The sequence below is a fragment of the Gasterosteus aculeatus genome, chromosome 21, assembly GCF_964276395.1.
Source record: "Gasterosteus aculeatus chromosome 21, fGasAcu3.hap1.1, whole genome shotgun sequence".
Lineage (NCBI taxonomy): Eukaryota > Metazoa > Chordata > Actinopteri > Perciformes > Gasterosteidae > Gasterosteus > Gasterosteus aculeatus.
The window spans coordinates 16,880,717-16,907,452 of record NC_135708.1 but is presented as its reverse complement, the minus strand read 5'-3'; the positions used below and the strand labels follow the sequence as shown (position 1 = coordinate 16,907,452).

At 48.1% G+C, this 26,736-nt stretch overlaps 2 protein-coding genes across 6 annotated transcripts; one reads left to right on the top strand and one right to left on the bottom strand.

Annotated features, from left to right (window-relative positions):
- Positions 1-57: 57 nt before the first annotated feature.
- Positions 58-7,580, bottom strand: dync2i1 (dynein 2 intermediate chain 1). 2 transcript variants are annotated; one of them, XM_040166904.2, is made up of 22 exons: positions 7,440-7,580; positions 6,112-6,165; positions 5,386-5,995; positions 5,226-5,293; positions 4,902-5,144; positions 4,670-4,720; positions 4,149-4,380; positions 3,931-4,039; positions 3,682-3,811; positions 3,451-3,562; positions 3,287-3,375; positions 3,046-3,175; positions 2,720-2,892; positions 2,447-2,609; positions 1,915-2,028; positions 1,724-1,785; positions 1,510-1,561; positions 1,318-1,378; positions 960-1,059; positions 742-873; positions 379-602; positions 58-285 (listed from the first exon to the last, which is right to left on the bottom strand). In XM_040166904.2, exons 1-22 carry the CDS (start codon positions 7,479-7,481, stop codon positions 114-116), a joined length of 3,123 nt encoding a protein of 1,040 aa, XP_040022838.2. In that variant the 5' UTR covers positions 7,482-7,580; the 3' UTR covers positions 58-113. The 2 variants fall into 2 exon arrangements, with proteins under 2 accessions (XP_040022838.2, XP_077952076.1); XM_078095950.1 differs by lacking the exon at positions 7,440-7,580 and adding an exon at positions 6,371-6,523.
- Positions 6,578-26,685, top strand: esyt2b (extended synaptotagmin-like protein 2b). Of its 4 annotated transcripts, XM_078095951.1 has the most exons (24): positions 6,615-7,662; positions 10,391-10,432; positions 10,949-11,083; positions 11,347-11,423; positions 11,882-11,954; positions 13,010-13,099; positions 15,042-15,097; positions 17,071-17,191; positions 17,746-17,922; positions 18,038-18,120; positions 18,472-18,520; positions 18,833-18,922; positions 18,997-19,089; positions 19,731-19,832; positions 20,451-20,513; positions 21,682-21,756; positions 22,668-22,754; positions 22,833-22,982; positions 24,230-24,606; positions 24,721-24,819; positions 25,072-25,203; positions 25,322-25,427; positions 25,514-25,563; positions 25,660-26,685. In XM_078095951.1, exons 1-24 carry the CDS (start codon positions 7,306-7,308, stop codon positions 25,730-25,732), a joined length of 2,757 nt encoding a protein of 918 aa, XP_077952077.1. In that variant the 5' UTR covers positions 6,615-7,305; the 3' UTR covers positions 25,733-26,685. The 4 variants fall into 4 exon arrangements, with proteins under 4 accessions (XP_040022842.2, XP_077952077.1, XP_040022841.2 ...); XM_040166907.2 differs by lacking the exon at positions 19,731-19,832; XM_040166906.2 differs by lacking the exon at positions 20,451-20,513.
- The last annotated feature ends 51 nt before the right edge of the window (positions 26,686-26,736 follow it).

The following is a 26,736-nucleotide window of genomic DNA, read 5'->3' as shown; positions in this document are numbered from 1 at the left end:
AAACTAATGAAAGAGTATACAAACTGACTAACAAAAAATCGATTCATAAATTGACCCTTTTTGTTTTTCCAGAGTTTTAATATATTTTTAATTAGCACAAACACTTCAGTGTTTCAGAAGCCTTCAGCCATCATACTCTCCAACTTCTCCTCTTCTCCTTCAATGTGTACAGTAAAATGTCTTGAGAAATACTGCATTTCTATCTTTCCTGACTCGTGTGCAAGTGCAATTCCTGAATATATGCTCTGTTGTCCCGAGTCTCCAAACACAGTCACGGCCGTTACCCTGAGAGGAGAGCAGATAAATGAGCACCACACGTCAACGTACCAAATCGAATATCCACAAGTAAAATCACCCCTCATTTGTGTCTGCCGTCACCTGTCCGAGTCCATCCTTTCGGTGACCACGGGCTCTGCGTCGTTTTTCACCAGGTCCCATATGTGGAGGGTCGAGGCTGCGTCCAGCACACAGAAGACCGCAGGTCTGGTCCACGTCCAGTGTAGCGAGACCACCGCTTCACCAGCTGTACCGTTCTTCCATTCTGCTACGGGATGCTCACGGCTGACCTGATGCAGCCTGATGCTGCCGTCTCCGCATCCCACCTGCAATAAGGACGGGGGGAGCTATTTAATGCAATGGTACTTTGAGTAAAGGACTCCCTGCATGGCAATGAGGATCACTGGAATAGAATATATTTGAAGAATATGTTTTAAGTAGTCTTTAAAAGATGCATTCTCTCACCAAGAACAACTGTTGCCTGAATGGAGAAAAGTGGATGGAGGTGACATCAATAGGTCGGACTCCAGCCTCCTGGAACCTGTAAAACTTTGGTGGGGCTTTTAAACCGTGACTAGTTTCATGATTGACCAGACCCTAAAAAAAAAAAAAAGGATATCAATGCATTATCACATAATGACACAGTAATGACGTTATACTGTAGCAGACGAGAGGATGCTCACCATATTGGTGCCGATAAAGAAATGATTGGAGTCCGTTGGGAGGAATCTTAAGAGAAGCGTCTGCAGCGGACCTGCTTTTGCGGCATCTCGTGGCGATACCCTGAGAACCAGACGGACCAAAAAAACAAATCCAAACCAGGTGTCACATTCCCAGCCAAAAGCAACCGGTGCAACAGCGGAACACAACCCTTCATCACATCCATGCCGCACATATCGAATGTGTTCCAGTGAAATGTTGACAAGATCGTATGACCACGACAGAGCAGCTGTGCTCCCCTGCAGAAAGACATGGTGGGGTATTTTGAGCCCGGTGGGCCGCAGTGACAGATGACCATCACAAGCTATTCATCAATCTCACCTGTCAGCGGTGAGGAGGCGGGAGCTGTGAAGTAGCTTTACTTTCCCGCCAGGCCTGAGCCCTGCACAGGAAAACAAGCGAGAGAGAGAGAGAGAGAGAGAGAGAGACACTGAAGCTTGTACCAGCATTTGCGAGAAAGTATGTTCACGGAAAAAATGGGGGGGTGCTCTAAAATGGGCCTGCCTTACTTACCTAGATCAGTTGGGGAGCCTGCCTCGTTGGCTTTTGGGAGTTCCACTACCACCTAAAGGAGAGAGAGGAAATCACCAAAGGCCATCGTGGCACAACCGGGATTCAGGAACGAATGAAAGGTTTCCTTAATTGCTTCCGGCCAGCTGCGAATGTGTGGGAATGTGGGCAAAGAAAGAAAAACACAAAAGGATCCGCTTTGTCGCCCCCGACTTACCCAGAAATTCAGAACGCCCATTTCATCCAGAGAGGCCAGCTGGAAGGACAACCCTGACGACTCTGCATTAGGAAACAGAATAACAATCAAACTGCAAGCCAACTGTGAATGGAAGAAACACATGGTGCATTTACACAATGTTACACAAGACCTTCAATCGATGTGTTAACCCCCCCTATACCATTCCGTACCTTCTACGGATGCCAAAAGGGGGACCTCTGGCCTCAGCCCCCCCGGTGCAGTGGAAGGGACGACTTCTACAGATGTCACCGATGAGAAATGGCTCGAGCCGGCCATCACTGCGTCTGCGTTGACAAGTGTTACGTCATAAAAAGAGTCTCTGAACTCTGAAAGTGACAAAAAGGGCAAAGGCAGTACTGGATCACCGGATGAAGCAAATTAAGAATGTTTGCCACTTACCTGCTGACAGTCATCTCCTCTCAAAAGACATAAATACACGCCAACAAAGATGGCTGACTGAAAGATCAAGGGGCTTAATATTCTTAAAATAAAGGTAGACAAAAAAAGCTCAGGAAACACATGCTTGGCGTAGAGTTGCGGTTCTTTTTTCTTCTTTTTCAATGTGGTTTTAGCCAAAAGTGCTTAAAAGAGTCCAGATTTCTCACTTCATATAAAGCTGATCCAGCATTTGTACAAAAAATATGATTGCACTGGGGTCTCGTTATCTCAACCAGCCATGTCCTTTGTTTTCTGAAAACGCACCAGTGGAGAAGGTGGGCTGCCGGAAAGCCCATTCCTCTTCCCCAATCGTCAGGCGGTAATGGGCACCGGCGTGCTCCCTGAGGTCCCACAGCACCACGGAGCCCACGGATGTGCCTGCAAACACCAAGATGGCCTTTCCGGGGCTGAAGCAGCAACACTGCACCTGTAGCAGTGGAGATTAAAAAGGGGTTGGCAGGTTTGATTTCAGGACACTATATTTGTTTTGGTGCGTGTTAAGACAGATGAATAAAAAGAATTAACAGAAAATCTCGCCTCGGATTCGTAGACGAGGACTTTTTGGGGTCTGGACGGCTCCCAGATGTTCCAGATGCAGATGACGGTGCAGCCGTCGAGACGCACCGCGCTGGGCTCGGTGGTCGGGCTGTGGACGGACATCATGGTGTGCCTCTGGGCCTGAGAGAAGTGCACCAGGCTAATGCGCCGACCTGTGACGGACAATCGGATCAAAAATGAGATGCAATTCGTGATAAAGAGCCGAGGTGTTTAAACAGCAGCATAATCCAAACAACACAAATGAGAATACAGTGGTTTGAGGGTATGATTATCATAAATGAATTTCTCCGGGTTGGTGTTCGTACCGTAAAGAAAGGACAAATTGGTGTTGAGCTGTAAACTTCCATCGCTGAAAGACGGCGTGTCGGTTTGAGAGCTCAGCTTCCTGAGGGATTTTCTCTCCGCTCGATCCTCCTCCAACAGGATGACCATGACCTTGATTCAGCCACAAAAAACACACACATGTCTTTAATTGTGGAGACAACAAACAAAAAGTGACGTAGGAAGTCCAACAAGTATTTTTATTTTTAAGTGTGAAAAGACAACCTGGGAGGCTGAGCGCAGAAACGCTGTCAGACGCTGCGAATCGAAGCTCATTTCACCTTTGTTTCGTGCTTCATGGGAGAGGTTTGGATCTGTCAAAAACAAAAAACACAGGTACTGAACTCTATATTCAAACATAAAGCTCATAGTATTTGGCTTTTCCTTACCTCCACAGGCTCCCTTGTGCTCCGGAGGATGCTGCGTCCACTTCTCACACACCTCTATCTCCTCCGTCTGGACGTCTCTGTCAGCGTTGTCCTCGTTACACTGAACGTAAGCCTGACATGGACGAGGTTATTTAAACACACACCGTCACATCGCTGACATGAGCTCCTTTGCTTTTTTTTACCCAAAATGTGGTTACAGGTATCCGTGTCACGTGTGAAAGAAACACTAACCTGCCTGGTGTTTGCCGCTCCAAAGGTCCTGATGTACATGTCGTATTCATTCACCGGGGGCAGATCCAAAAGAGAGGCCGTCATCGAGAAGTCCAGATCAATCAAGCGGAGGAGCTCTGTACTGCGTTTCCTGAAGAAATTAGACGTTGATGTTAGAATAAAAAAGAAAAACCTGTCCTAAATCATAAAACAGGATTCACTACCAGCATCGAATCACATCCAAAACGGCTCAACCTGCATGTGACTTACTTCTGTTTGGTGGAAACTTTCTTGCTGACTTCACGCTGCTTCGCGGCTACAAAGTCGATAAACTTTCCACGTTGGGACGCTCCCTCCCTCTTCGGGCCCATTTCTGATCCTATTAAAAGAGCAGCAGAGAGGCCATATGTAACGCTGTATAATACACACACTGGAACATACCATGACACACAAGTGCTAACTAAATAAAGCAGAAGAAAGGAGCGTACCTCTGGACCACTTAGGCGTCTCTTCCTCCTCTGTGCTCACAGTTTGTCTGGACTGAGCTGCTCCAACTCTCTGGTTCTCTTCGTCCATGGCTCGCTGAATCGCTTCAATTTCCTTTCTCCTTTGTGCTGAAAGTTCCTCCCTCTCTTCCCCCGCCGCCGGATGCCGTTGCTCCCCCTCGTCCGCACCTTCGCCTGGGCTTTCATCCATCTCCTCAAAGTCCTCCTCATATTCCTGTCAGTGGAGAAATCACATCATTTAGAATATTAGAACATTTGGAATATGTGGAAGACAGAAACAGTATTAAAAAAAGAGGCAATTCGCATCTTATAGGAATGAAAAATGGATGCATTCGAAAAAGCTCCCAATACTCACCGCTTTCTTTGAAAGGATTAAAGCATGCAGAAATAACCAAAAATGAGCAGATTAATGTTTACGTTAACATGATAAATAATGAAAAAACAACCATACACGGTTCTGCGTAATGTGGCCTTTTGCCCAATTAGAAAAGCCGTATTATAACCTCAAAGTCATCTTCATATTCCTGGTCAGCCGAAACTTCATCCTCGGCAGCCTACGGGAGGTGACATAAAAAAAAACAGTAAAAAATGTCTCAAATAGGCAGAAACTCTTTAGGATGACGAAGGACTACGGTGAAACTGGAGCTGTACGAACTGTGGAGGAGGAGTGCATTGAATGCACACTGACAGCCAGCTGGGTTACAGCGCAAAGGCAGCTTATGGGCGCGCACACACCTCCGTTTTGGGGTCCTGCTTATGACTCTTGTCAGATGCTGGTTTCTTGGAGCTGACCCCGTCTCTGTGAGGATTTCCCTGCGGTTCCTCCTCTCCCTCCTTGTCTTCCTCTCTCTGCCTTCCCTGCTTGCGTTTGTCCCGCTCCGCTCGCTCTCTGTCGCCGCGGTGACGCCTGACCTCTTCACCTGAACCCTTCGAGTCTCGCTTCTCCCTGGATTCGCTGTCACGCTTTCGCTTTTCATCCTGGCGAAAGAGCAAAAATCCACACGGAGTAAAACGTTTCGACCCGGGGAGCCACTTTAGGTTACAAGCTTACCAGCCTACCTGGTATTCTCTTTCTCTGTGTCTTCTTTCTCGCTCCTCTTTGTGTCTCCTCTTTTCTTCTGTGCGCTCTGAAATCAGAAACATAAGAAGGCTTATCTTGTGTGGAAATGACGATCCGGTGAATACGGAAAGCTAAGTGTGCACACGGCTGTGGCCTCACCACTTTCGTCCTTCGCTTCCAAATCCTTTTTGTCTCCATGTCTCTCTCGTCTTTCTTTGTCTTTCCTGTGGTCTCTGTATTCGTCTTTGTGTCGTTCACTCCCTAGATGCCGATCTGTCTTTTCTCTTTCGGGCTTTTCCATCCGATCCCTTTCTCCTCTCCTGTGCTCCTTGTCCCGCTCTTCAGTCCGTCTCTCCTTTTCTCTCTCTCCCCCTCTCTTGTCCCTTTGCCCCTCATTGTGTCTCTCTTTATCCCTTTCCCTGTCTTTCTCCTTCTCTCTGCGTCTTTCCTTGTCCTTCTCTTTGTCCTGCTTGTCCTCTCTATCACGCCTCTTGTAATCATCGTCGTACCTCTGCCCAGCTACCAACTTGTCTCTTTCCCTTTTCGTCTCCCTGTCATCCTTTCTTTCCTGGTCCTTATCACCTCTCCTATCCCGCGAGCCCTCCTTGCGCCGATCGGAATATCTGTATTTTTGGTCTTCATGTCTTTTCTCCCTCGATATCTCCCTGGGCTTGTCCCTCTCTTGTCTGGACGCCTTCTCTGGGTCCCTGCGGCGTCTCTCCACGGATTCCCCACCGCGACGCCTTCTCTCATTGTCATCACCCTCCTCCTGAAAAAAGAGAAAATAAAACCATGTTATTTAGGTTTCATTACGTCTACAGATTTAACTCCAGCTGGAACTTTGTCCTAAACTCGCAAAAACTTACCCTTATGTGTCAAACTTACCCTTATGTGTCTTGTCAGGTCAGCTGGTCTCCATGTGTCTTCCTTCGTTAATTTCTAAATAAACATTTTGATGTTCACTAGATGACAGTATCAAGGTTCATTCAAAAACGACAGCAAACGTATTGTCACGATATCAAACCAACACATGCCCAGTTTGTTTTCTACGACAACGTTTGTTCACAGCAACAGCGGATATTCTACTATTCACGTGAACTTGCTTTAGACAGCACACGATCATTTATAAGATAAAACACTTTACCTTTTCGCTATGCATTTTCTTATTGGGGTTTCTATTTTCTGGAGTCTTTCAAACGTCCAAAATAAACTCATATTTTAGTAACGACGCCGCCATGATGGCAAATCACTTGTGCGCACGCGCAGTAAGCCGAAACCAAGGAGATCGCGTCACATCAGCCTGACAACAGACCTTTTAATCGGCGGCCGAGAAGCCAACGGAACAAACAGCAGTTGCCATGGCAGCGGTCAATGACTTGAATGTCTTTATTGACGAGCCGTATCGAAACGTTGTGCGTCTTATTGATATGCTTATGTTTACTAATAGATGTGGCACTTCTGTTGGTGTTTTGCTTCATTTCGCTGCGTGCGATTGTAAAACTCTGTCTATCGATCGATTGCTCTGTGTTCGGCAGTATACCACCGTCCATAACATCTTAATGTATTTCAAAACAATTCTGCTAGTCAGTGAGACAAGTCATTGTTTGAAAGATGACCAACAGAAATTTGTGACTAGTAGGCCTAACGTTGCGTTACCGAACACGCGGTTGAAGATGACACGCTGCGTTGGCCGCTACTGAGCACCAGGAGGCGGCGTTTCTTCATTTCCCGCCAGGCAACGGGCACCGCTGGGTTACGCGCGGAGCGTGATCCCCGTGCGTTCTGGGAATCGAGCCTTTAACCTGTCTGGAGTCACAGCAAGCGGAGCCGCGGACCGGAACGGACCGGATTCTCACCATGTCAAAAACGTCCCCGCGCTTTTAGTCGTTGACGGAAAACCTCCACCCTCGCCCCCACCGCCCCCAACCCCGAAGTGGTCAATCCCAACGAGGCGATGGGCCGGCGTGCGGGTGAGCCAACGTGAGAACACGGGGCTTCGCGCACGGGAACCGTGTCCACCGACCGTACCCGCATTTTAACGCGCCTTGAGCACGCGCCACAGACGTGTCCGCGGACAGCATGACGGATCCACGCGGAGCCCGTTTGCCCAAAGAGAACGGACACGTCGCGCCGAGTCCCAACTTTCCCCGCGCCTCACCGGGGGACACCGCCGACGACGCCCCGGTGTCCTCCGCCGCCGCGCTGACCCGCACCTGGTTGGACGTGGCCAAGACGTTTGTTCTCATCTTCCCCATTTACGCGTTGGGCTACTTCGAGTTCAGCTTCAGCTGGCTGTTGATCGGACTTGTGATCTTCTTCTGGTGGCGGAGGAACGCGGCGGGGAAGCACGGCCGACTCGGCCGAGCTTTCGCTTTCTTGGAGCAAGAGGAGAGAGGCGTCGAGCAGAGCCTCGCGACCTCTGACCTGCCACCGTGGGTAAGGCGCCTCGGTCGATCCCACTGTAAACGCATGTGCTGGTGTTTTTGTTGTTGTTGTTGTTGTTGTTGTTGTGCAGAATATTTTTGAGTTTCCAGGAAGATGCATCAGCTGACAGAGAGCAGAGGTGAGGTGTAAAGCTGTGATGAAGCAGCTGCCCCCCCCCTCCAACCCCCCCAGCAGCAGCAGCAGTGACATTAGACTGAGTCTAAATACAGCAGGGTACAATGGTGAACCAGACACCACGCTGGAAGGGAAACATGCCCACGGGGTCCCTGTTATTTTGGGACACACGCTGCTCACTAACTCGCTCCATTACCTCAACACTTTATTTTCAAACGTGTACGCTCTCAAACAAGGTTTGGGATTTAACGCAGGCTGCTTCCCCACAAAATGCATGTTCGATGTAAACCCAACATCTCTACGCTCCGAGGCTCGTGTTCCTTTAATGGAGGTTTGTGACACATCGTGTAATCCACGCTGTTAACTGCTGTCCTGCGGGGAGCTGGATTACGCCATCGAGGGGGGTTCATCTCAAAGTAAATGGCTTTTCCCTAATGAAGGATATACAACGTTTACGCGCCAGTCATTTCAATTCCATTTTCATTGATTGAACCTCAAACTCCCTCCTGACTACAAATCCACAAGTCCACTCCACTGAAAGTCCAGAAGATAAAGTGGCAGTAGAGGCCACTTGGTATTCACAAAGGCCCTTTTAATCTAGATAAACCTCACATATTTCTAATGAAGTTTAGATTGCATTTAAGCCCAAAAGGGTGCTCACATGTATTGCTTCAGAAACTGCAAACCTACTCTTTCCATATCAGACTCCTCTCACAGCCACAGCTCCACTTAGTTAGTGATGCTCACTACCGCCTCAGGCTCTACTGTAAAAACGCGCATTCTGCTGACACAGGAGGAGGCGTCGAGGCCGCTAAACGGGGGCGGAGGAACTGGATGGGGTGGAGCAACAGCATCCCACCTAGAGGAAGGGGGCATTGATGAATGTCCTTAAAGTCGGTGGTTTGTGAAAGAAACTGCAAGTCAAGTGACCGTGGTCGTACCTGTCGTGGGCCGTGCATCACGGGAAAACACGGCTTTACGGCGATTGATCAGCTGGCCCCAGCTGTGTTCAGGGGGTGGTCTCTTTTCTCTTTGCTTTATATGTTACTCTACAGACATGGCACAGCTCTCACAAATGCTTTTGCTGTGTGGTGCCAAAGCTTCTGCTGCTAAAGAGCACTTCTTGTTCCAGATATCGCCGGCCGCTGTGTTCATCTGGGTGACTCACTCAGGCTGGCTGGTGTAGCAGCTACTTACTCTGAAAGTAAAGATTTTCACATCTCAGTGGGAATGAATTCAGCATCTCTAACAGGGGTATTGTGCATATAATTATTATAATTATGCGTAACTATTTGCAATATTACGATGTAACAATGTCCACAATGTGACTCAATATCTGGTTTCACACGGCGATATGCAAACAATATGGATACAATATGTGTTGCCTCGTGCACACTCAGACGCAAACAAAGATGACGACTAAAATATCCAACCGGATGACAGTTTTTGGGTGAACTAGGTCAATTCCACCTCTATAAAAAATGTATATATGTTATATAACGTTTAGAAAACAGTTGCTAAATGACAAAATAACGATGCATTATTAACTACACCACGACGGGAAGTTGACAGCAAGTTGCTATTTTGGGGTTTGTTTCCAGACGGCCGATTCCTTTCCCGACTCTCGTTAAGCAGTTCGAACCTCTCTCCTAGTTTCAAGGACACTGTTAATCACACTTTCAAGACATTTCACCTGATGAATGTGAAGCTTTCCAACAACCAAGCTGCTTTGCTTCTGCTCGCTGCTGCTCAGCTCGCTTTTAATCAGCCAGCACTTTAAAACTCGTCCAAACGAGCGAAACATCCATCACTTCCTCTATTAAGGTCACTGTGTCAGATGTTTTAATGAAGCATGCCAGCGTCTCTCTAATAATAAACCACAGGCCTGAATCCGTTGCATTGACTCAAACTTTCTGCCCTGCGTCTTCCTGCTCCTGTCGCTGCTTGACATAAGAGCTGGATAAGCACTTCCGCCGACCGCCTCCACGGGGGGGGGTCGTGCCGTCCCTCGTGGCTGTCGGCCTGCGTGTCACATCTCACCAGCACTCTGCTCTATCTTGCTGTTGAGATGAGGGAATGTGGCGCGAGGGCCGTCATTTATCAAGGTGGCGCGTGCATTGCTGCACGCCTTTGTGCACGGTACCGACTTTATCTTAGACATTTCTTTCAGCTCATGTTAAATCAATGGCCAATTTACTTTGGTCCTGGAGTGAGATTGGTCCAGCTGCAGCTCACACTTGTGAAGTGGAGGTCTGTGGAGACCCTGAAGGTGTGAGAGTGGTTGGTATTGCAGTCATTTCTGAAATTTCTACAAACTGGAAAAGCTTTTTTTTTTTACTCCAAACGTGAAAAGAGGGCGATGAATGGAAAGTCTTAAAAGCAAAGTATTCTCAAGGGAGAGCTGAAACTAAATGACCTGTGCTTGAAGAGCGTTTTGAAACTTCTTTTTCTTCCTACACGGATGGTTAAATTATAATAATAATAATTGGGATCACATTCAGGGATTTACTTTAGCTTTTTAAACTGACAATTTCTGAACATCATTTCAAGTCAGAATGTCAGAGGAGCAAACCATCAACCATCTTCTCTCTTTCCTCCGCCTTAGGTCCACTTCCCAGATATCGAGCGAGTGGAGTGGCTGAACAAGGTAAAGAATCTCTGCGTTTGTCACTTAACTATGTTTGCTCGCGCGCTGCCCCCCTTTCTATGTGTGAAGGGAAATAACTGGGACGTCTGACGCTCCTCTGCTATCTCCCCTTCCCCTCCCTGGGGCCCGTGTGTGTCGCCACACTTCACGCTGCAGCACGCTGGACTCTTTCTGCTGCACTGTGGAACGCATTAATTCCCGTGGATCCCCATGGCAACGACCTGGATGTAATCTATAAACCACTCACCGAGTTCCAATCTACACTATCGGGATGCTGAGATCAAAATGCGGCTGTTGTGCCCGCTTGACGGGTTCGCGTTTGACAAGGTTCCACTTAAATATTTGAAATATTTAAAAGTAACTTTATCATTCGTGGTGTCAGCGATGTTCCTGCATGAAGAATCACATCCCTCGAGGTCTCTCAACACGTGTGCTTTCCCGTTACAATGATCATCGACGTGAAGGCCGATCGTTTCTCTCATAACGTGCGGCCTCCTTCTGCCTGCGTCCCCTCAGACGGTGAAACAGATGTGGCCGTACATCTGCCAGTTTGCGGAGAAGCTGTTCCACGACACCATCGAGCCGGCGGTGAAGCAGTCCAACGCCCACCTCAGCACCTTCTGCTTCAGCAAGATCGACATGGGCGACAAAGTGAGTGTCGCCGCGCGTATCCCGGGGGGGGGGCGCCGGCCGGCTGCAGCTGCCAAGCAAGGGGGGGGGGGGGGGGGCGCAACAGGGGCTCTAGCGGGAACGCTCGTGACCTTCACTGCACGAATAGTTTCTACGCGGGGGTCAGGAGACGGGGCGGCCTTGTGCTCGCCGCGTGGGTTTCTTTTTTTGGGGGGAGACGTTGTGAGTTGTGCATGATGGTTCTTACTCTCTCTCTCTCTCTCTCTCTCTCTCTTGCGGTGAAGCCCCTGAGGGTCAACGGGGTCAAGGTTTACACAGAAAATGTGGATAAGCGACAGATCATCATGGACCTACAGATCAGGTGAGCCCACCGGATGCTCTTTTTTAATCATCGTCTATGCAGCCGGGGAGATAAATAGAAAACACTAAATAAGCACGTTGCATATTACAACACAATCCTGAACCTCTTGATATCCTTTTCCAATAGCAAGCGTCAAATAAACGTGTTTAACACTTTTATCAACTTATCAGCCCCTTTTAAAAACAATAATTCCAGATTGAGGATACAGCATTGAGGGCAATATGAGTCCTAATGTTGTTAGAATGAGTAGCTCTTGCTGTAAAAATGTAAACCATAAATAATATGTGGCTGCAATCATGTCACATCCCTCCGTGACTCGTGTTTGTGTTTATATCTTAAATATTTTAAACCGTAAAGGTAATGAATAAAACATATTTAGCCAATGTCTTATCCAAACATGAGAATCCCGAACCCTTGCACAGGACTTTTATTGTACATCATTTGTTTTTGTCCCTCAGCTTTGTAGGCAACACCGAGATCGACATAGACATCAAACGCTACTACTGCAAAGCCGGCATCAAGAGCATCCAGGTGAGAAATGTATTTAGGTTCTTTCCGCTGGCACGAGCGTCGGCCTGATCTTTGGTGAAAAGGTCTCTTACACCCGTCGTATTAACATATTATCACTACAGTTTTTGTGATCTTGATCTTGATCTTGCCTCAATGGCTGTAAAAGTGAGTGCTGGGCGACTCACACGCTCACAGTGAGACAAATATTTCCTCACGCCACTAAAAGATTTACATCTTACTTCCTGAGAAGACTCCCCTGCTCCCTTCACTGCCCGACAAAGTGTGTTTGTGTGCGTTTTTGTTCTTGTTGCCGTGTTCTTGGCACCTTTTCGTGGTTTCCGTGGAACCAAGCAGGCAAAGAGAAAGAAAAACAATCCGGGTGCCTCCGTGGAGACGGAAGCTGTTCGCCCGGCCCCGCGGGAGACATTTGTTACTCGCTGGTCCCTTTATCTAACTCAGGGAGACCTACATCTCTCCATCGTCAGCCGCCAACACCCGTGAGCTGGTCTACGTTACAAAAACTCCAGCCATTTTTCTTGATTGGAAAAACATTTGTTTCTAAAGAAACGGTAATGACTGTGTAATAACACCAGGGTGTAAAAGGCACTGCTTCATAGAAAAGGAAAAGGAGATTTCTAGAAATTGACAGAGAAATAATCTAAATTTAGTTTTGGTTTGCCAGCCTACTCAAAGGAGCTCCTTCAATCTCAGCGAGGACAAAGAGAAGTATCAGTTCCCCAGTTTTTTAGTTTTAGGAAACTTTTCAATTTGAACTTTCCTTGGTGACGGAAATATTGGGGAAGTCTTGAACAACTCGCCGTCTTTAAGAGCCTAATCGGTATCGGCTTCAACACCAACGAACTCTCCAACGTCGTCCGCTCCGTGGACCCCTCCCACTACCCCGACCCTGGCAATTGTCATTATATGTTATGACGAAGGTGGACGGAGTGTGAAGTCGGGCCGCGGTCGGGTTTCAAACCCGTCACACACTCCGGCCGACCGCCGAGGAATGCCGAGGGCCAGCCGGGTGTGCGATGTTCCCTTTGTGTCAACGTGCTCCTCTGGTGCTCCCATAGATCCACGGCGTGCTGAGGGTGGTGATGGAGCCGTTGCTGGGCGACATGCCTCTTATCGGAGCTCTGTCTGTGTTCTTCCTCAAGAAGCCGGTGAGTTCAGACGCTGATGTTATGAGTGCGGTTTAATCGATGAAAGCTGTTAAACAGAAAAGGCAGCCGAGGTTAAAATGAGGAGTGGATGCTATTAAACTGGGACTGGCGACACCCATCTCCTCAATGGCTGCATTACCCGTTTGGTCTACTTTCATTTCTTTATTTCACTCGTGCGCACTGGCAGCTTTATCTCGGCTGTCTTTTCTGCCAAGTTCGGCCTCTTTTCTTTGTATATCACCAAATATCTCAAATATCTTTAATGCGCCACTTTGGCCCTTTGTGCGTTTTATACTCTCACTAGATTTAAACTAATTGCACGTGATAAAGCAGATCCCGCCTTGGCTTTCTCCTTTGTCATTTGTTAGCCTCTTTCAGGCAGAAATAAAGCATGTTAATGGGATTGAAGGCCCGATCCCATCCCCCCCCCGACACTTACTGTTAATATACCAGGACGCCCTGGCAAACTTTTTGCTTCTGTTCATGAAAAGCCATCGACCGCCCACCCATTTCACATGGGGAGATTAAACCAGTACCCCTCACAAGTGGTACTGGTTGAACTGGTTGAAGCGGCGGGCTTGGGCCTCAAATCAGAGCTGAATCACAGTACAAAGCGATCCTTCCATTCTTCTCGGCATTCGCACCGGCCTTGAGTCTTCATCCCTCTTCATTACTCACCATTTGCGTTGCACGTTGCCAATATTTTCACGTGCATTCAAGCGATCTCCCCCGCACACAGCCGCTGCTGCACAGCTTTAAGATGTTGGGCCGATTGGTAGCGGATGGGAGGACCCAGCGGAACGATAGCGGAGCTTTAAATAGCAGCAGAACCAGCTAGTCCTACTTTGGTAGATTTCTCTAACCGACGCACTCAGCTCAAGCTCAGGGTGGAGAAATGAACCCAACGAAGCGGAAGCGAGAAGGCAGCAGCATTCCCACGTGCACGCACACGCACCTCAGTATTCTTCCTGTTTCCACACGAGGGACATTACCGCGCATACTGGAGGACAGAGAAATTAAGTGGTAAAATAAATTGCCCCGTAGGCCAAAGGATCTCGACAACGTGCGCAGTGGAATCCAAACATCTCGTCTGCCTTCCTCCCAGCGCGCCGCAGAAGGGCCGACCGCCAGCGCCAAGTGAAATAGAAACATTTCCAGACCATAAGAGGTCTCGCTCTTGGCTGTGAAATTGCAATAACGCGAGTCAGAACGAAAGGATGCAACACACTGAGGGCCTTTAAATAAAGGACAGATGATATCTGTGGCTGCTGGTTATTTTACAAACATGTTTTAAACAGTGATAATGATGACGTTGCTCTTATTGTCCCATCCTTGATTTTATAACATTAATGTAAAAAAAAAAAATAAAACGCCTCTTTAACGGCTGCGTAGAAGCGCTTTGCAGGCTGGGGGTGTTTCCCTCCCCACTAGACGGGATCACAGCCATGCAGTGCTCGCCTCTCCCCTGCGGCATCAGCGCATCGGCTGCAGCACTGTACAAGTAGGGTGGGAAAGGGTTGTTAAGGAAGCTGCTTCCTCGGAGGCAGACGCTGATCTAAGCTCGCTGAGACGCAGCCGCTCAGATCGCTTGCTTTCATTTGCCTTTCTTCCACTGTCTCTTCGCCATTTGACTGACTCACTCAGCCTGCTGCTGTAAATTGGTTGGTTTCTGACTGTAGAATACTTCAGAAGTGGTACCTTCAGCCATGTTGAAGCGCATATCTGTGATCTCAGGATACTTTGAAAACTAATGAGACCCTAGCGCCTCGCTGCTGCTTTTATCAATATTTCAGTGAGCAGGTATTTGTGTTGATTTTCATTGTGTGTTTTGGCCTCTTGTTGTGACTCATAAACTGCAGATAATTCCTTTGTCAAACTGGTGTGCAGCCAGAGTAAGTGTTAATATGGCATATGTTCCCCATTCCCTCTTCTCTTCTCTTAGCTTCTGGACATAAACTGGACTGGCCTCACAAATATACTCGACATTCCTGGGCTCAAGTAAGTCAGCTGTACCCAGAAAGGTCCTTGTGTGTCCAATGGTCTCCTTGTCCTTGTTTTCATGCAGCGCTTCACCAGAATGAGTTAACTGGGCTTAAACTGGTCAGGGAAGGAAAGGAGCTGCATGCAGCCTGTTTCCTCAGCCTTGCTTATATTAAGAGCCTTGTCGTGTGGGCTGAGCAGAGAGTAATTCGAAAGTCGATTAAGAGATGCTAAATGCCCGGGAAAATTACTCACAGCCGCCCTGAGTGCTTCGTACTTTATTTACACACGTACATTTCCACGAATAAAGTGACACGTGTGTGAATGCTGCATGAGGTTGTCTTACTGGTCTTCATGTTCCCTGCTGAGGTGGACAGACACGTTGGAGCTCAGTAGGCGGTCTACGTTAGCTCCTTCGGCAGAGTGCAATGCAGTGTGTGTGTGTGTGCACATGTGCCTGAGTGTGTGGGTGTGTGGAGGGGACACGTGCAGATAAAGAGTGCTGAGCTGCTGTGGCTGAGGCCCGGATGGTGAAATTGTAGCTGCAGAGACGGAGATCTTTGAATGCAGCATCAGCTGCCACCGTGAAGCCTCCCCCAGTGGGTCTCGCCCGAACCCCCTTATCCAAGTCTTGCCTGTTGTCGTGTCGTGATGCGTCATTGCTGTTGAGTTGGTTGTAGAATCTGAATCGGAAGCAGACGAGGAGTCGACAGCCATGCTACCAGCTCTGCTACGCTGATAGCATGTGCTATCAGAGCAAACCACAGTAACGCACCGTATGTCGGAGTATATGTCTGCATTCTGCACACTCCTAAACTGAATAGCGATCTGCTCACACGCGATCCGGTGTTCCGTTGTTTACGCCAGGGGAGCAATCCAGAGGCAGCAATAAGCTCTGATGCGCCAGGAATCCTTTCACACTCTCGGCTCTCAGCTGGAGAAGAGCTCGGTCTCCAATCAGTCTCCCGCCAGAGGACCATAATGTCTGTAATCGTCTCACAGAGAGGAGCTCGGGTTGAAAGATAAGCTGAAGACCAAATAAATGTTTCTCCCAACTCCAGACACAAACACTAGCAGGTTTTGTCAGAGCAGCTGGGGTCTGTGCTACGTTGCTGCTTTAGTGTCTGTCCTTTAAAGCTGCAATTGTGTAGGATCTGTCCACATGATCCAAACATAGGGGTCTGGATTTGTTGTCTCCATGACAGGACAATATTTGGGTTCACTGTTACATTCTGTATGAAATCTAAGAACACGTTATAAGGTTCAAACCCGCTTTCATGATCTCAGAAACATTTAAAGGGTTGGACCACTTTGTTTCTTCACAGAATCTGCTAACGATTAGCTGAGTGTAACTCCTTTCACTACTCCTACATGCTGCCTTTAGAACGGATGTCTAGATATAATGGAGTAGGTACGGAGCCCTGAGCCGCCACGCTCACCCTGTTATCTATCCAAGCCCTTATTGCCCTGCGGCGCCTGCAGCACCCTGAGATCCTCGGACACATTCCTTCCAGGTAGGATCCGACTCTTAACATGGAGGGGATAAGGCCTCTCAGACTGTGTGATCACTTTCCTGCAGAGAGGCTGCAAACCCTCTGTTTTAAAAAATATTGTCCTGAGATCCCTCCAGAGACAATTGCAGCTTCAACTTCACAAAATGGACGAGGAAATCCACCTTGTGAGATACGGACGGCTGTGGCGTAATCGCATCTGTTTGTCTCCCCGAGGCGGTAACGCATTCTCGCTGTGTCTGTTGTTGTCACAAAGTGTTGATTCAGGATCGGATAGACATTCAGAGGGTTGTTGGCCGGCGGCACCAACATGCTTGACGTGACTCCAATTTTCCTATTATCTTCTCACATCTAAATCAGAAGTGCACTCTAAACTGAGATTGAAGGAGAACATTTATAACCCAAGGTCACCCTTATTGTCTGACAAATAATGCATTGCATCATTCGCTTTAACTTCCTTCTCTCCTCCTTTCCTTACAGCGGCCTCTCCGACAATCTGATTCAAGACATTATCTACAACTATCTGGTTTTACCCAATCGCATCACCATCCCACTGGTCGGGGATGTGGAACTGGCCCTGCTGCGCTTCCCCATGCCCAAGGTACTCGTACAGCGTGAAAATGCACATCCTGCTCTCGCTACGTGGGTTGGATTGTAAGCTCACTGCAGTAATGAAGGAGGTAACGGTTGGTAGCTGATGGTTCTTCTCATATGAGCTGTGTAATGTTTCACGGTTGCTATTCTAATAGAAGTCTTCACCAGTGTTCATTTAACTCTCAGCAGCACAAAGGCATTTTGAGGCTTTGTTGCGCGGACCTGTATCCATGGCAACACAATAACAAAATCCGATTTGTTTCACTTGTGTGATAACAGACCATAAGCTCGAGACCCAGGAGGGTATTTCACTGTAAGCAGCATCCAATATTCACACAGTGGAGTAAAAACGTGAATAATAAATGATATAATTGTGAATCTATTTCCTCTGCCTCTATACGCTTAATAATAAGCCACAGCTTTCTCTTGCATTGCCTCATGATACCCGCTGGATACTATCACGTCCCATCAACCGACTCCCGTGCTGAAGTGTCTAAAGCTGCCACTTCAGCGTCGCCGTCGCCCCCCCCTGAGCGCCGTGCTGTGTCTGCGTCTCCACAGGGAGTCCTGAGGATCCACTTCTTGGAGGCCCAGGATCTGGAAGGGAAGGACACGTTTCTGGGCGGGCTGATCAAGGGCAAGTCCGACCCGTACGGCGTCCTGCAGATCGGCAACCAGGTCTTCCACAGCAAGGTGGTGAAGGAGAGCCTCAATCCCAAGTGGAACGAGGTTTATGAGGTGACGAGTTTGGGGTTCCCCCTTTGGAGTATGGACCGCTGGTCGCTGTGCACTTTGAGTAAAACTAACAACAATGGTCAACTGGAGAGCATCAGTGTCTCCTTGTCTCCTTTAGGCTCTGGTGTACGAGCACTCGGGTCAGCACCTTGAGATCGAGCTCTTTGACGAAGATCCCGACAAAGATGATTTCCTGGGAAGGTGAATTTGGTGCTTCTTGAGAAATGAACGAATCTTTTTGTCTGGTATTTAAGAACAGACCTTGTTGTCATTGATACACAGGCATGGACATACAGAGGATCTGCTGTGGTTTGATGTATTGTGTTCTAAACAAGGTGTGCTGTGCTGGTAGACATCAGTCGACGTAAAGAGCAGGTGTTTTCCCACACTTCCCGAGGGCGAATTCAATTGAGTGCCACACTCGCCTGTAACTCCACACCAAGTGCTGACAACACAAAGCAGACGATCAATAACTGGAGCCCCTCTCCTCTGATTGGTTGCTTTGATTCCTCTGCTAACTGTTGAGTAATTATTATTTTACGTTATTCACAGCCTGATGATCGACATGAGTGAGCTGTACAAAGAGCAGAAGGTTGATGAGGTAAAATGATTTCCCCCATTTCATTTCAAATTGTTTAGAGCTAATAAGCCGTACGTCGTAGCGGAATAGTTTGGCTTCTTCTAGGCTTTTAAATCTGTGATTGGCGTCGTTGGAGAAGCGGCAGCGTTCGCTAGTTTGGCATGAATTAAAAAAAAACATTGGACGGACTTAGTAGAGTCACATCAAATGAAATCGAATACAACAAAGCATTTTGTCTAATAAGCTTTCTACTAACATACATGACCCACCTTAGTATAACAACTAAACAATAAGTTGTTGATTTGACATCGCCGTTATGTGACCCTGTCGCAGTGGTTCGACCTGGAGGAAACCCCCACCGGAAAACTCCACTTAAAACTGGAGTGGCTCTCTCTGCTCTCCACCCCTGAGAAGTTGAACCAGGTAAAATAAAAGAAACATTCCCGCCTCCACAGAGCCGTCCGTCTCCGTGGTGACTGACCTTCCTGTCTGATCAGGTGCTGCAGAGCGTGCGAGCAGACAGTCTGGCCAACGACGGGCTGTCGTCAGCGCTGCTCGTGGTCCATCTGGACTCGGCAAAGAACCTGCCAGTAAGACGCCGCAAATGTTTCGCTCTGTTTTCACGCTGTCTGTGCTTTCGTTGTGGTGCCCCGTAGGTCCTTGGTAAGCGATACGGCACGAGACTCGCGCGTCGGCCTTGTTTTTTCTCCACCGCCGAAAACACACACGGCCATTGTCAGAACCTGTTTAGTGAGAAATACCAGTGTGCACGCTTGTTTGAATAAGGATCACTGGTAAATGTTCAGCAAAGCTCCATTTCCCTGTTATCACAATTCCTAGAATTCATAGAATACTCATCGCTTTCCAATGACCTCTGACCTCCGGGTGAAACTAGCAGCCAGGGAAAGCCTGTTTACTTTTTCCTCATTAACTTAGCGACCGCAAACCCATCCATTAAAGCCATGATGAACGGTTATGGATGCAGCCTTTAGCTCCCAGCGGGTCAATATGTCTTTAACCACATCCATGAATTAGTCACTACAGCTGATTATTTCTCCAGCTCCTCACCGTGAACCTGAAAAAGCTCTGCTTTCAGAATCCTGTGTACATTCATTGTGTATCTAACACAATTAGAAATCTTGTACCATCGGGGATGCTAACCATCGATTCTCATCTCAACCCTCATAACGTCACTTTCTTCTCTTTCTACTCTTTTTCCTCCTCACCCAAGAGCGTCTTCACAGGCAGCTTAGGCTGCGGGAACTTAGGTCAGAGGAGAGCATCGGGTCTAGTGTTTTGTGAGAGCAATACTTCAGAGTATAGAACTCTCTTTGTGAGTCCCTCGGCACCCTCTTTGCATCCTGATAGCGTTAGCGGTGTGCAATGACGTGGGTCAATAACAATAGCGGCAGTCTTGAAAAAGCTGCATCGTAAAGCATGTGGTAGCTGCACGGTTTTCTACTCGAGTGTCTGATTGAGATGAGTGGCCAATAACCCTTAATATAAAGCAGACACTTCCAAACAGAGGAGTCAGCTGTACCCGCTTGTCAGTCAGATGAATATCTTTCTAATTCAGGGGCTTAGTTCAAGGCCATAATATGGGATTTCTGCAGCAGAGCTGCTAGTGATCTTTGTCGGCATTGGTGAGCCAATTAATGTGCAGCTGCAGGACGCCTGAAGCTTGTTTGAAAAAGCTGCACAGTGTCTCAAAGAAGAGACAAGAAGGAAACACCTTCGTTATTCTGGCCTGTGTTTTCGTTATTGGCTCCCTGCAGTGTCGCCTCACGCTACTTTTTTTTATCTATTTCCCACATCATTCGCGTCTGGCTCGTATTTCAACGTGTTTTTACGTGTCTCTCTTCATGCCTCTTAACCGTACCAAACTCCTGTCCTACTAACTGGGGGTGTGATTTTCTGCCCCCACCCCCCCGAACCCACCTGTGACTTAAAGAGCAACCTGTCAGATTTCACCTATGACGGGTTGAAGCAAGTCTCAGTCTTTAAGGCCCTGAAGGTAATGTGGGAAAGATGGTTTGCATGCAAAAATCACACCTGTGTCTTCAAGCGCACCGTACGACGTCATGTGACTGTGATGATTGTCGAACGAGTGAATTGTCCTACCTAAATAAATATGCATGTTGAGGTCGGCTTTTCTGTTTCTTTGTTGTTTCATGCAGTTTTCTCTTTTTATTCGTAACAATAACTCGTGGTCCTGCATGAAAAAGCCCAATAACGCCCTCAATCTGTTCTATTCGCATCGTGTGTCCAATCGATATGAGGCCGAGGCGGCTTTACGCCGCATTCATACCAGGAGGGAAAATGTCATGCTGCTGCCCGTCCAACGCGTGCTCCTTTTTTCTGGGAATTGCAGCAAACCTGTAGAGCGACCCAGCCGGTGTCGGCTAATCAAAGAGGAGATAATGTTGTGCGGCTCCCCGTTGTCGCACACGCGGAGCCGCTCCCTCAGTGCAACATGACAGTGGCAAGATTCTTTTTGCTTCCAGTAGTCATTTTGTCATCCCGCCTGCAGCGCTGCCGCTACCTGGCCGTTAATGAGGCGACTCACTGAGCCTCGGCATCTCCTCGTTGCCTTTGTTCATCAATTGGTGTGGACCTATTGACTGTTTCTAAAGGAAATGTCCATGATGTCCACGACTCTTCTAGGTATTCTTTTCTAGACGGCACAGCAGAGATTCAGAGAACCCTTTTCACCTTTTCTGGATGTGGACGTCGTCATTTTCGGCGCATTAAGGAGAATCACATCGATGATGAAAACACCGTCAGGGCCTTCGCAGCCCAAGTTGAGGCGCATCGCAGTGTGCGGCCGTCTCAATCAGCCTGAAATGTACAATGTGGAGCTTTGTCACATTAAAAGCACCATCCTCAGGGGGAGAGTACGGGTTAACGAGTAGGTTTAGACTCCCCGGCTCTTGCAGATATATTTATATATATATATATATTTATTCTGTAGGAGTACTGAAAGCCGTGCGTTCTCCGTGGAAGCGTCTCTGCCTGCAGCCCCGCTCGCCGCGCTGTGTGGAATGCCGCTTCCCGCCTGCACCCCGGACTCTCTCTCTCTCTCTCTCTCTCTCTCAACAAGCTGCTGTTTCAGTTCGGCTGCAATTAAGTTGTCACAGTGATGGGAATCAGTTAACCCCCCCCCCTCTGCCTTTCTCTAACAGTGTGCAAAGAAGAGCAGCAGCGAGCCCTGTCCGTACGTCCAACTGACCGTTGGACACAAATCAGTGGAGAGCAAGGTGAGTCTCATCATTTCATCATCAGCGGATTTCCTCCTGTAAGCTACGAGAGGAAAAAACAAAACACTGAAGAATACATCTTGCAGGCTTACAGATAAATACTTATTGAAATCCACCAGCCAGCCCGTCTCTCCCGGGGGCTTTGTGTTCGGGAACGTTTCGCTCTTACTTTGGAGTTAAAAGAAATGAACTGAAAATGTGTGTTGAGAAAATAGTGTCTGCTAATAGCCTCTGCATAGATTTTTAGCGTATGCACCAGCTATTTCTCCCGGGTTCCGTTCAATAAAGGGACATTAAATAGGAGGAAGCCACACTGTGCGTAAGCAGACCGAGGTATTGCTGAAGCGTAAGTTTTGCTCCACTGTGGGTTTGAGAAAGTTTCTAGAAATAAGCGTTAAGTGGACGTGAATCACTTGGTGACGTTGCAGTGGGGAAGAAAACTCGCTCCACAACTATATTTACTATACGAGCGCTGTCAATCATCATCAGAGCTCCTCGGCACTCCTCACCTGGCACTCTAGGTTTAGATAGTTTACGAAGAAAAAGAAAAGAGGCCTCGACACCTTTCGCTCGATACAGAAACCCTAAAGCTAAAAAGACTCTTTAACCTAAAAGTCATTTTTGCATTTACGATCCGATTTGCAAGTACAAGCCTGTCGCTAATTATCTATGGAAACAGAGCTTGTGGGGAAACTGGCTAATTGGTCAATTACAAAATCAATGTAGCTAATTAGAGGTTTAAAAACTTTTTAGAGACTTTATTAAATAGAGCCATAGAAATGAAGAGAGGTCCAATGGCTGCGGGGACAGTTAACATTCGGACCGGATGAACTGTTGTTGTTAATCAGCTGCTCTCAAGTGTCTTATTGATTGGCGACCAAACAAAAGGCCACTTCTCTCCCCCCGCAAAGATCCGCTACAAGACCAAGGAGCCTCTGTGGGAAGACTGTTTCTCCTTCTTCATCCACAACCCCCGGCGGCAGGAGCTGGAGCTGGAGGTAAAAGCTGCAGCCACCTCAACTGCTCATTTCGCGTTTCCCTGCTGCGTAGAGCCTGACCTGTCCCCTAACGCGCAGGTGAAAGACGACAAGCACAAATGCACCCTGGGTAGTTTGGCGGTGTCCCTGCGCGGGCTGCTGGACGAGGAGGGCATGACGCTGACTCGGTGCTTTCCTCTGAAGAACTCCGGGCCGAGCTCCACCATCAAACTGAAGATGGCCCTGAGGGTAAAGACGCTCACTGTACTGTTGGGACGGGTGATGTGAGAGGTACTTTGTTTTCGGGCCGAGGGGAACCCGGAAACAGGCGTTCCACCATCTGCTGCTCAAACAGACGGGAGATTGACGAGGTTAATCTAATAAAAAACTGAAAGGAAACGTAAACGTTTTTTGCCGCGTCAACAACAAACTGAAGGGGATTTAGTGAACACCGTTGACAGCTTGTGATCTCAGCTCCGGTCTCGTTTGGCCCGCTGCCCGTGGCAACTGTTGCCGCACCGAGCGTTCAAGGTTCCTTCACCCGGCTCATATTGCAGTTTGCAGTGACAACTGTGTGGCGGATTTAATACTCCAAAGTTGTTGTTAAAACGTCAGACGGAGGCAGAGAGCAGCGATTGCTCTTGAGGCCCTGAAACGTTGACTGTGTCGTCTGAAACGTGGCGCTCAGATCTGATCGCACTCGGCGCGCCGCATCGGGCCGCTTCACCCAAATGACTAACAAATAATTCAAACGAGAAGCTAAAAGAAGACAATGTTCTCGCTTCTCCTTGGTGGTATATATTTAAATATTTAGATTGGATTTCAGATAACTGCCGATGCGTTGCGGGTCACGACGGTTAGTTTGAATGAAACTTCTTTCTATTGAATAGTCAGTTTAACCCCCCCCTCACCCTCCCTACACTGGACGATGCTCCGTCATTTCCCAAAGGCGCTTCGCCATCACATGATACTAATTAAGCCACCCTGCTGATACCGACCCGTAAGGATTTCGGTCACTGCCTCAAACCAGCCGGACGCCGGAGAACGAGTAAACCCGCGCCGCGTCCTCGTGACACCCAAAGCAAAGTGTTCCCTCCCGTATCGATCCATCACAACTGATCGAATAAGAAAACCAAGGCAGCCCCGTTGGAAATTTGGCCGGTAGTGAAATGGCTTTATGTCAAGATTCATAACGAATACCCAAAGAGGGAAATGGCCCTTTGGGAGTTCTGGACTCCAGAACACAGAAATGATGAATTGCTCCATAAAGACAAATTTACTGGACGGACACCCGACGTCTTCCAGCTGGAGCCGCGGCACCGAGACCAATTTACTAGATTGGTCAATCTCGCCGTGAAGTCATGCCGTTGTTTAAGGACGCAAGTAGAATTGTACATCTCATTGAGGATTCAACCGCAGTCCCCTTTCTGTATGTCTTCTTAAGGTCTTTGTAACGCCCCCCCCCCCCCCCCCCCCCCCTCCATGTCCCGCTGCAGATCCTCTCCATGGAGAAGCAGGTGTCCTCAGACCAGCCCTCCTCCGTCACGGTCAGGAAGTCCAGCGTGCCCCTGCAGGCCCCCGCGGCTCCCGCCAAGCGGGGTTCGGCCTCGGTGGGTTCCCCGCAGCCTCCGCCCACGCCTCCTCCGGCCACGCCTCCCCCGCCGCCGGTGGCCGCCTCCACCCTCTCCCTCCAACGCGGGGACGGCGAGCCGTACTCGGCCGGCCCTCGCCGCAGTGTCTCCGACCTGGGCGCCTGCATGTCCGGCTCCCAGAAGCACCTGCCCCACAAGGAGTCCACGCCCAGCCTGGCCTCGGACATCTCGCTGCCCTTCGCCACCATGGAGCTCCACCAGCGGCTTCGGCAGCTGCAGAAGTAAAGCGGTCGGCCCCTCCGGCCGGCGTTTTTTGTTTTTTTCAAAAGCAATCTCGTTGTCTTCTTTGGCTCGTCTCAGAAGTCTTGACATTTTGTCATGTGGTGTGTTTGCAGCGGCTCGGCGCCCGGCCAGTTCCCGCTGGGCGAGGTCCAGCTGACCGTCCGCCACAGCTCCCAGAGGAACCGACTGATTGTGGTGGCGCACGCCTGCCGGTGAGCTCCACGGATCCTGCATTCAGATTTAGATTTTTCTTTTTTCTTTGGAAGATATATACGGCGGACTTAGTTTGAAGGTCGTCTCATTGTCAAGGCCTCTTTTTCCTACTCATTGGGGGGTTCTTTTCGCCGGTGCCCCTCAATTCCCGCGTGGCCGTGAACATTAAAAATAAACAGGCGGCGTTAACCTAAGCAACATGTGACCGGCAGCACGCGGGTCAAAGCATTTTGTCCTGTGTGTGTCCTCAGTAACCTGATAGCCTTCACCAAAGACGGCTCGGATCCCTTCATCCGCCTCTATTTGCTGCCCGACAAGAGCCGGACTGGGAGGAGGAAGACCAGCACGATGAAGAGGACCCTCAACCCAGTTTATGATCAAACGTGGGTCGATATTTTATCAGCTCCTGAGTAAAAGGAGTCAGAAATACATTTATGAATATCAGACATTGTGTTGTTTGTAGTCGATCGGCAGACGTGTCCAATGCGTGTGCTCCCACAGGTTTGAGTTTAGCGTGTCGATGGTGGAGCTCCACAGGAGAACTCTGGACGTAGCCGTGAAGAACGGAGGGAACATCCTGTCCAAACACAAGGGGCTTCTGGGAAAGGTAACCGGTGGATGTCTCGATGTGGATTCTCCAGCAAATTCTTTGGATTCTTCCAAAAGCGTTTTCTTTCTTGTTGGAACTCACAGGTGCTGGTGGATTTAAGTGGGGACGATATATCACGAGGATACACACACTGGTAAACTTGTATTTTCTCTTTTTCAAGTCACTTCTTCGAATTATAAATGTTCTGTTTTAGTGCCTAAATACACATCTGTATCGTTTTCCGTCGCAGGTACGAGCTGAGTGAAGGCGGCCCGTCGTCTCACAGCATCAGAAGTATTCCAGACTCCCTCCTCACGCAGTGAAGCCCCGTCGCTGCTGTAACATAGTTTTCTTTTTAATATAAGGACACATCATTTTGATGTATTCGTGTACATTTTTCATCCGTTTTACGGGACTGATTTCAGCATGCCAGACATTTTTCACACATTTCCTGTCTTCCTGTCTGTTTTTTTTTTTTTTATGTAACATATTGTTACAGAGCATCGTTTGTTGCAACACACTAATTGCTTCGTCTTTGTTTTAAGTGTTTTATGTAAAAAATAAAGTCGCTAATATTTATAAATTTGCAGGGGGTTTTGTGGCCACACATCTCCTTTGTGGAGGGGAAACTTACGGCTGTCATTGTTTTTCCCGTCCGTTCCTTTTGTTCAGATGTGCCAAATTCAGTTTTGTCATTTGAGAAAACTTACCAAAGGAACAGCTGCATTCGTTTAAGTAGGCTCAAGTAGCAGTCTCCACTTTGATATACCTTTTGTCATGTAGTGTTATTTGATTTTTTACCTGTTATTGTTATTTATGCTCGAGTACAAACATGGAATGCACATATGCAAAAATACAAATGATAACTGTAATTTTTAAGATGATTTTGTGGAATATTTGGACGGTAGTGAGGACCTGGGGGCATTTTAGGGCTATGAACAAGTGCTGTATACTAGGAAGGATACTTGAACACGGGTTTGACTGATGTTCAAACCACTTGTGAGTCGAACAAAATGAATAATATGAGTGAGACAACAGTTATTGCATTTTATGAGCAGGGCTGCCAGATGTTAATGTGATGACACAGCTGCAATGTGGCGCGTACATTTTTTGTCATGCGGTCATAACCGTGGAAGATTTTAAATACTTTTCTTGCTATCTATCCTGTGCCTTAAAAAGAAATCGCTATGTAATTTTTGCCTTCTTAATGGTATTATTTTGAAAGATATGATTGGTTCATTTGTTCTTGAGGAATAAATGTTTTCTCTTGTGAAAATCGTCTCGTCCTTGTTTGGTCCTTCTGTTGAGCAACAGAGACATTACATTT

What these genes read in the sequence shown, in the direction of transcription:
- dync2i1 (XM_040166904.2), bottom strand. Translation starts at nt 7,481, where the DNA reads ATGGGGAAGATGAGAACAAACGTCTTGGCCACGTCCAACCAG. An exon ending in TCTTGGCCACGTCCAACCAG is followed by an intron (nt 6,166 to 7,439) that starts GTGCGGGTCAGC and finishes ATGTTTATTTAG; the next exon opens with AAATTAACGAAGGAAGACAC. An exon ending in GACGCCTAAGTGGTCCAGAG is followed by an intron (nt 4,040 to 4,148) that starts GTACGCTCCTTT and finishes CTCTTTTAATAG; the next exon opens with GATCAGAAATGGGCCCGAAG.
- esyt2b (XM_078095951.1), top strand. Translation starts at nt 7,306, where the DNA reads ATGACGGATCCACGCGGAGCCCGTTTGCCCAAAGAGAACGGACACGTC. An exon ending in TGCGCTTCCCCATGCCCAAG is followed by an intron (nt 17,192 to 17,745) that starts GTACTCGTACAG and finishes GCGTCTCCACAG; the next exon opens with GGAGTCCTGAGGATCCACTT. An exon ending in AACTGAAGATGGCCCTGAGG is followed by an intron (nt 22,983 to 24,229) that starts GTAAAGACGCTC and finishes GTCCCGCTGCAG; the next exon opens with ATCCTCTCCATGGAGAAGCA.